This window comes from Rosa rugosa, chromosome 7 (genome assembly GCF_958449725.1).
Source record: "Rosa rugosa chromosome 7, drRosRugo1.1, whole genome shotgun sequence".
NCBI classification, from domain to species: Eukaryota; Viridiplantae; Streptophyta; class Magnoliopsida; order Rosales; family Rosaceae; genus Rosa; species Rosa rugosa.
Window position 1 is genome coordinate 17,949,382 of NC_084826.1, and position 8,919 is coordinate 17,958,300.

At 38.4% G+C, this 8,919-nt stretch overlaps 2 protein-coding genes across 4 annotated transcripts; one reads left to right on the top strand and one right to left on the bottom strand.

Moving 5' to 3' along the window:
- The first annotated feature begins 958 nt into the window (after positions 1-958).
- On the top strand, positions 959-2,591 carry LOC133721575 (protein GL2-INTERACTING REPRESSOR 1-like). The gene is made up of 2 exons (XM_062148231.1): positions 959-1,496; positions 1,606-2,591. Exon 2 carries the CDS (start codon positions 1,611-1,613, stop codon positions 1,950-1,952), a length of 342 nt encoding a protein of 113 aa, XP_062004215.1. The 5' UTR covers positions 959-1,496; positions 1,606-1,610; the 3' UTR covers positions 1,953-2,591.
- Positions 2,592-5,657: 3,066 nt separating this feature from the next.
- Positions 5,658-8,583, bottom strand: LOC133721173 (uncharacterized). Of its 3 annotated transcripts, XR_009852094.1 has the most exons (3): positions 8,142-8,407; positions 5,863-7,806; positions 5,658-5,725 (listed from the first exon to the last, which is right to left on the bottom strand). XR_009852094.1 is itself a non-coding variant. In XM_062147711.1 (2 exons), exon 2 carries the CDS (start codon positions 7,783-7,785, stop codon positions 5,980-5,982), a length of 1,806 nt encoding a protein of 601 aa, XP_062003695.1. In that variant the 5' UTR covers positions 7,786-7,806; positions 8,430-8,583; the 3' UTR covers positions 5,658-5,979. The 3 variants fall into 3 exon arrangements, 2 of the variants coding, with proteins under 2 accessions (XP_062003695.1, XP_062003694.1); XM_062147711.1 differs by lacking the exon at positions 8,142-8,407 and adding an exon at positions 8,430-8,583 and having other exon boundaries at positions 5,658-7,806; XM_062147710.1 differs by having other exon boundaries at positions 5,658-7,806.
- Positions 8,584-8,919: the final 336 nt, after the last annotated feature.

The window sequence follows — 8,919 nt, forward strand, 5'->3', positions numbered from 1 at the left end:
CTCAATTTGAATTTTGGTGACACTACGTCTTCGGCCTAATTTATGAAATAACTGAAAGTTTAAGAAAAGTAGATGTATGGTTGCCAGACATAAATATGTGCTTATATCTCGAGTAATTTGAACAATTTTTCCTTATCTCAGTTTAGATTGAAGGGGCTTTTTGGGCACCTATTCAAACAAAAAGAAGAGGGTTTTCGTGGATCACGGATAATGATTTTGAATGCCCTATTTCATAGGGAAACCCTAATTTTAGAAGCTCCATTTGTAAGCCTGAGCACACTGGTTAAAAACTTGAAAAAGAGAACCCTAGCTATTATCATTATCAACTTTCCTTTCTTTTTCAATGAATCAAAGAAGAAGGCCTAGATACACGAGAAAACTGTGTAAATTTGTTAGTAATAAACTAATAACAGATTTGACAACAACATAATTTCTCTGATAGGTATTGTTGGCCAACCAAAGGACACATACACCTGATACTACATGTATCACTAGCTCAGCTAATTCTGATCGAGCTTTCAATTTAGACATGTAAGTAATTTTGTTGCAATAAAATTAAATTTGAAGATAATTAAGAAGAAACTGTTCCACCGTTTAATTTGAAAGTTCTGGCAAATTCAAAACAGGGTCAATGATATTTACTCAGCTACCAAATAGAAATGGATATGCATGGCTTCTGATTTAATTTTCTGGGTGTGAAGAATTAATTGCCTGGTGTTCTTTAGTGTTTGATTAAATTTTTTCCAGGATGCTGTTGAGATATATATATATATATATTTTTAAATATTATGGTATTAGCTGTTACACTTCAATTTTCCAAGGCTTCCCATTTATGAAGTCTTTGTTTTTCTGAAAAATAATTGAAAATTGTAGCTAGATAGATAGATGGAGGTTTGAGATTTGTTCTTGAATTTTTTTTATTAATTTTTGGGGTTGGGAGAGGTTTTAGCTTTAAAGCCATTGGGTTTTTCCTGTGTTGTATTGCTTTGCAATTAAACACCGACTACCCTCTAATGCAATGAATGATGGAATCCCTCCCTGCACTTTGTAATTGCAATATTTACTGCAAATTTCCATTTCCTGCATTCTTATTGGGATCTTTTCAAACCATTAATACATTTCCTGGCCTCAATTTACACTCTTCTTCTCTACCCAATACTTCAATTCAATTCACAATTCAATTCAATTCAATTCAGTTCCTATCTCTTTCTCTCTCTACCCTCCTCCACCTCTCTCTCCCCCCATAATTAAATTAAGCATTAAAGAAAATCCATCTTCCTCTCCCCCTCTCCTTCACTTCCCTTGTACTATATATAATGGTGTTCTGAGCTCCATACCATTTCACCATGACCTTTTCTATGTTTCCTCAGCTTGTCATGGTTCTTGCCTAACCTCCCTTCTTCCTCACCAATTTTTCCATCAATTAGGTTCAGAGCAGCCCTGCAGACTCTGTTTCTCCCCTGTTTCACTAGCTAGAGGTTTCTCAATTCCCCAAGGTATATCATGCATGCTACCATTTTTACTCCTTTTGGTTATCGCCATATACAACTAATCACATGGAGTCCAATTCCCATGTCTAATTTTGTTGAATTTTGGTTTGTTTAGGCATCATGAGTCGCAGAAGCGGAGGCGGTCCGAAGCTTGATCTGAAGCTTAACCTTTCCCCACCGAGGGCAAACCCTACGGCTGAGTCTCCCGGACGATCATCCACCGTGTCCCCCACGTCCCCGCCGAGTTCATGCGTGTCGTCGGAGCTGACTCAGGACGACAACAACAACATGAGGTACTCCAACAGCCCCGAGGTCACTTCCATGGTGCTCGTGGGTTGCCCCAGGTGTCTCATGTACGTCATGCTATCCGAGGACGACCCGAAATGCCCCAAATGCAAGAGCACTGTTCTGCTGGACTTCCTCCATGAGAACAGCAACACCATGACGACAAGGAAGAGCTAAGAGCTTGAGAGAGAGAGCTAGAGTAGCCTTGTGATGATGGGAACCCGATTTTGCTATTTCTGCGGTTTTAGTAGGACCTAATATTAGGAGGCTCTTTCTTGGTTTCTCTTTTCCCAACCCCTTTTTACCCTTTTGGGGGTTTTGCTATTTCCGCTCCATTTTTGGCTGCATCAATCCCCGCTATTTAGAGTGGGGAAATATTTGATCAGTGTCAGTTAGCAAAGAAAAAGAAGAGAATGGAGCATGAATAGCACTACCTGTTTGGTTTTTCTTTTGCTAATCATAGGCATTAGGTTATGGAATGATGGGCAATTTGGGGGGTTTCTGCAGCTTTTTCTTAGCACTTTAGCAGAAGACTCTGTAAACCGGTGATTAACTGTAACTGCCCAAAATTTTCATGGTATCTAAAATGTTAGGTTATTTTGCCTTTTTTTAACTTTCTTCTCGATTTCCTTTTTGGTATTTTATGCATGTCATCAGAAAACCAAAAATGGCCAGGTAGTTTTACTGCGATAGACGCAGAGATTGGTAAAGTCTGTGTCCTATCGAGTATAACTGGTCTGAATATTTATCTGGACTTGTACACTGGAAACTTAGAAAGCAAAAATTCTATGCTGGGGGAGCTTCATCAGACCTGGTTTGCAGGTGAAACTGGTACCCACTTTGGGTCCACTTAAGTCCATGAATATTTGCTCCAACTTATGTGCAAAAAAATAGGGCAATTGCAACATGGGACCCAATCTAAACAAATGACGTAACCCCAAGTTTATGATTAGAGTTTGAATCTTTTCTTTTTGCTAGTTGCAACTTTCGTAAGTTCTGTGTTTTCATTATTTTGACTTTCGTGTACGTTTCTCTTCTTTTAAGGCAAAATCCTGCACTCGTAACTCTTTTCTCGCAATAAAGAGAGAATGATAAACGTTGCCAACTACAACCAAAATTTGTTCTTGAACAAATAACCTAATAATCAACTTAATTGGAAAAGATGGTTAAATCTCGAAATTTCAATATATACTTTGGTGCGGATCATTCTTCCATCAATAACGTTTGATAGATAGAAGTTTCACAGCTCTCGAATGACTTCTACTATAAAAGCTTTCATTGTATGTATATCCACCCTCTTTGGACGCCCTAAAAATAGGCGTAGCTCATCGGTTCCAACTATGCTCCAACGTCGGTTTGCTGGGGAAGAACATTATGAACCTGTGCAAAGAGTTCAACAAACTTTAAAACGTTACAAACCGCCATTAAAAACCTAAGAAACATGACTTCGGTATCTGTCCATATTAGGTGTTTAGAGCATATCTAACACAACCAACAATGTCGCCAAATAACTCATATCTGTGTGCTACTAAATGTTACAGATATGTGATGTGAATTTATTTGGGAGGGCATAAAGGGATAATTGGGTAACTTAAAATGTGGGGTGGTTTGGGTGGTTCGAAGCATTGAAATATAAAGAGGGAGACTATATTATTAGATTGACAGACCATTAAAATCACATAAATGCAAGAGTAATTGAGACAGTTGAGCATAAAGAGGGGTATTACGTCAGATAATAAATACAAATTTAATTCCACCTTCACTCCTTTCTATTTTTTTTGTTTTCTTTTTCCTATTTTTCTTAAATACCAAGTTTGTTTCTGTGTCTTCGTTTTCACTCTCTTTAAAAACCCATAAATGCCATCTTTCTGTTCGCCATTTTCTGTTTTGGTAAGTTGGTATAAGTTGGTATACCTCTCGTCCTTCTCCTCCTTTATCCATCCTCTCATATTCAATTCTGCTCAACCTCCTCTCTCTTTTTTCCCTTGTTTTAGTGATTCAATATTTGTTCTCCCTTCTTCCAAAATCCAAACTTTCCCTAGCTCATACAACACCTACTGGTCAGAAATTTTGCATTAATGATATAGGGAACACAAATAACCGATAAAGGTTACTTGTGCTTCCTAACCTTCACACGCAACATGACATGTTATGTTGACAGATAATTTGGCATGTTATGTTGTCTGACTACGCTTGAATGACTAATAAGGTCAATTAGTAAATGAACATCTTATCCAAGGCCAATGAGTTTAAAAAAAAAAAAAAAAAAGTTTATCCAGGTCAACAATCTAACAGCACAAATGCAAGATATCACAGCAAGAAAAAAAGTTTTTTTTTTTTTTTTTTGGAAAGGGGTTTGGAACCCAGCCTAACTGCGAGATATGACGGCAAGAATTTTTTGAAAAATAGCCGACACTTACAAGGTCACACCAGATTGTAGCCAAAAAGACCCTAGATACTGATCTTTCAGAGCTAAATACCCTTCAAGTTCCTTTTCTTCTAGATTATCTATGTAGCAGAACCACAACCATCTATTTCTTGATGCAGACCAGTAAGGGCTGCTGATTTTAAGAGAGAAAAATGGTGTGCCACCAAAACATAAAAAGAGAAGGGTCCACAAGCAACAAGACATGAGGTAGAGCTTAATTAGATTTAGTGTGACTTATTAATTGTATAAATCAATCATAGTCAAACTGTAGACAAGGCTTAACGGAAGGTCTAAGCCTAACATGGTCAAAGAGACTTTGTAATAATACACATGTATACTGTATACATGTAGCTAGACAGTTACAACAAACAGGGAGTAACTTATCAAAGTCAATTCTAGAAAAGAATATCTGTCTCTTTATCTTTTTTCTCCACTGTCATGGCCAAGTATATGGCTTAGTCTAGTTTCCTATTTACTTTCAGGTATACTTTTCAAAACTTAATAATACAAAACGAAGTTCTTACTTCTCAAATACTAGCAACACATACAATTTCAGCATATGTCAAGCTTCAAGAAAAAATAAAATTTGGCAAAAAGTTCACCATGAAATGAAACAGGAATTGATCTCTGTAGGCCATACCATGAGTTGGCATTAGCATGCAAAAAGTAAATTGAGAGCCATAAGGATGGTAAGCATCAATGCAATTTAAGTTTTGGGCCAAGGGAAGCACAAGGCTGCAATCGATGCAAACCAATAAAAACGCTGACGGGTTGGAAACAGTAGTGCTAAATAAACACAGATCAGAAGACACTATATATAAAGCAAGAGGGAGAAATCAATTGTTTTGAATGTGATCTGCTATGAGTCAAACTTTCAGTAAAAAGTAACACAAGCAAAAGAAAAACGCATATAGTGCAAAAGAAAGATTTACCAACACTCTTTCAATTTTCAATGAACCAATATCATTAGATGTATCTAGAAATGTGAATAGGACTTTATTAGGGATATAGAATGATCTCACCTCTCCTCTGAAGCCTATACACAAAGCACTCTTCATTTCTCACCAAACAGATCAGTAGCGATCATCTTCATTAGTTTTTTAGGTATATCCCTCCTTCCCTCTTCATCCCAAAAACAAAAAAAAAAAAATCTGGAAATGGGCTTGGTTGCTGTTTTGTGTTACAAAATGGGCTTGGTTTTAGACTGGGATGGCTTTGAAATGTATCTTTTTTATCTTATGGGGGTACATAAGATTTGGCTACATTTAATACGGCAGCTAGCAGGCATATTAATGTCCCCTAAAATGACATGTCTAATATTCTAAACCAAAGCATACCTAGGAACTTTAACGGGAAAAAAATATTACAAGCAGTGTACACGACCAACATTCAGTACAATTTTAGATATAACATTCAGTGGTTTGAGGGCATCATTACTAATAGGGAAACATAAGTAATAGAGAAAGCCACATTAGATCAGGAAGAATGAAATTCCAAATTTGTTATCATCCCCTTCCAAAACCTGTATTACAGAAAATTTGCCATCCACCAGCATCATACAAATGATTGAGGAAAGATATCACGTCATAAGGTCACTGCAATTCATTGTCGGGGACTAAATTAATTAATTACAATAGAGAATATATTCATCAAAATTACCTGTTCAAAACTTCATGAGAAATCCACTTCAGTTGCAGCTTGTGAAGTTCAAGATAGAGAACTGTCAAGTACTACCTACGTTAACAAAAATAACTTGGCACTTTAATGGTTTACCTTTCAAGGGTTTTCCTCATCTATTTCTCCCCATCCACTACTACTTCGGACGTACTTATCAATGATGCCAAACTCTTGGTTCTGAGAAACTCGCCTGGCATAGTTCTCAACCGAAACGAGGCCTTTTTTCAGCCTCCTGTAATAGATGATCTCCCATGGCCAAAGGCGAGCAGAACCAAGATACTCCTCTATCGGTAAATGCCTTTCACTTTCTTCCGGAAGTTCCATGCCATGGTGCTTCAAAACCATGCACATTTCCTCTGAGGATATGCATGTTGAATTGCCATTGCAATAATTGACGTGCATTTCTGAAGCTGGCTCCTTCAAATGAGCTTCCCCCACAACCAGTCCACCAGAATTTTCTGGATCAACCTTCTCTTTTGAACCCTGTGCAGACGAACACCCAGCAGCATCAGAACCTGGATTTTGAACCCTCTGGGCATCACCTCCTATTGGCTGTCTCTTCTCAAGCAGAATCTCCTTGGATTTGGGAGTTTTAGTTTTATACACAGGGCATTTAAGATCTACATGTGCCTTATATGATGATCGGCTTAGTGATTCAGACGATGAAGTAAAGGAGCTTGACCTTGACCTAGACTTGGACCTTATCAATTTTGAGCTGGATCTTGAGTCAGATGACAAGGACTGTGCCCTCATAAATACTGATTGTGACCCAGCTCTGGAACTACTACACCTTGACACAGACTCTGATGATTGAGAAGCTGCACAAGACTTGGATGCAGGGTAATCAGAATGAGGTGGTGATAAAACTGACCTTGCTTTCTTAGGACTATGCCTTTTTGGAGATTCGCCTTCCCATCTACTTCTCTTCTTTCCTCCACGATCCTTCATTTGGGTCCTGTCAGTTGCCTTACTCTTTCCTGAATCACTTGCCCTCATACTCTTCCTGTGCCCAGAAGCACTATCCTTATTCAACCGCAGCTTCTCCAATGAGATGGATCCAAACCTTTCTAGTTCAGCTTCACCACTACTAATTTTACCAATGGCATCATGCTGCCTATGGTCAAACCTTTTAGGCTTTCTTCCGGATGAGTATTTTCTGGGACAGTCACGGATCTTGTGTCCCAAATCCCCACAGCTGAAGCAACCATTCTGCGACTTTAAATCATTAAAACGGTTCAAAGTAGTGTCACTGATCTTCACTGTCCTTGCATTCTCTTGAGGTCTTTGTGGAACAGAACCACAACCAGAATATGCCATCTGACAGTTTTCATGTTCATCTTCCCCTTCATGACTTTGGGAAGGTTCATATCTGTCAAATTCCACCTCATTATCAATCTGATTGGCAGTGTCCACCAGTTTGGCAACACCATCAACCGGCAGACCTTCCGTCAAATCATGATGTTCTCTACCATCATCATTAGCATACTTGTTAGGGTCACCTCTGCCTCCATTGAGCATATACACAGAACCAAGCTTTTCACCATCAGTATCTGGTTGATTTATATCCGATCTGTAATCTCTCCAGTCATTTGAACTCATTCTTCTACTAGCAAAACCTCTCCTCCTGGCAGAATGCCTCCCATGTAACGCGTAGGATCTAACAACTCTTTGATGTCCCTGGAAAGGTATAGGCTGCTTTTTTGACCATGTTAGTATTAAAGGCTCCCCACAGACATTCCTACCCTGTAGTGCTCTTAAAGCATTCTCAGCATCTTGCGGGAAATCATATACTACAAACCCATAGCGATCTTTCAGATTTAACATACATTGTCCAAACTTCCTAAAGACACGCTGAAGATTATCTCCGCGGGTGCGAGCTGATAGATTGCCAATAAACAAAGACATCTGAACGCCCCTCCCCCTTCCCTAACAAAAGCAAAAAAAAAAAAAAACAGAACAAACAAGAGAAAAAGGTCACCTCTCTATAAATTTGCCAATGTAAATTTATGCACGAGTTGCATTGGTATTAAAGAAAGTTGGTCCATTCAGAAATTCTCACTAAACATCAGATATGTTACATTCAAATACAACACAGCATCCATTTCGCACCAGTCCAAAACCTCAATTATATCCTATCACCCGATTTTAACTTCCGCTGTAAGCTACAGTAAACTTAAATCGTGTCCTGCCAATCCGAAAGCTTTATGGATGCATACGCTTATGCTCAAAATAGCAATTACCAAAATGGAAAGTTATATTACCTGAAGAACACAGACCATATGAACCCTATGGGCAGCTCAGAAAGAAACTAGTAGACAAACCAAAAACTAAACCCACCATAGTTGTAGCCACCCAATTAAAAAAAAAAAAAAAAAAAACTCAGTAGATAAATGTGGGTGGCATTTCATCGAACAGGTGGTACGCACAAACAGTGTAAATTAGAATCGACCGATACGGGTGCGTTTTGAAGGAGCAAGGTTACATGAGATGGTGAATCGGTAGCAGAAACCCAAACAAGGAAGAGAAAGAAGAGAGTGAAAGGAGATTACCGGTGGTGGAATGGAAACGCGTCCGGCGGTTGGTTCAGTGGTACTTCTCTGACTGTGAGGAGTGAGACCGTATTGGTTGTTGACGCGAGTCGAGACGATTTCAGGTTATATTGAGTCTTGGCCCACAAGCTGCTTTTGGCAAATGACCGGTCAATGCTCGAGTCGAGAGAGAGGAAGCGACTATTTTTGTCTTGCACATTTCCCCATAATATCACGCGCCAATGTTTCTATTGTTTTTTTTTTTTTTTTTTATTAAAAACGTCAATGTATAAATAAGACAAATATTCTTCTGAAAAAAAAAAAAAATAGAGCAAAAATTGAGAAGGCTATCATCCACTTTTGTGTGGTATACCAAAAACTAGTTCACTTAGAATCTTTTATTATTTATTACAGTAAATAGTTACCTACTGTTTGCATGAATAAACGGAATTGATTGCTTTAATACTTTGAAGAAGTTTATAGGCCCCATGTGATGGTCCGCACACCAAAC

Coding starts and splice junctions, on each gene's coding strand:
- LOC133721575 (XM_062148231.1), top strand. CDS start 1,611: ATGAGTCGCAGAAGCGGAGGCGGTCCGAAGCTTGATCTGAAGCTTAAC.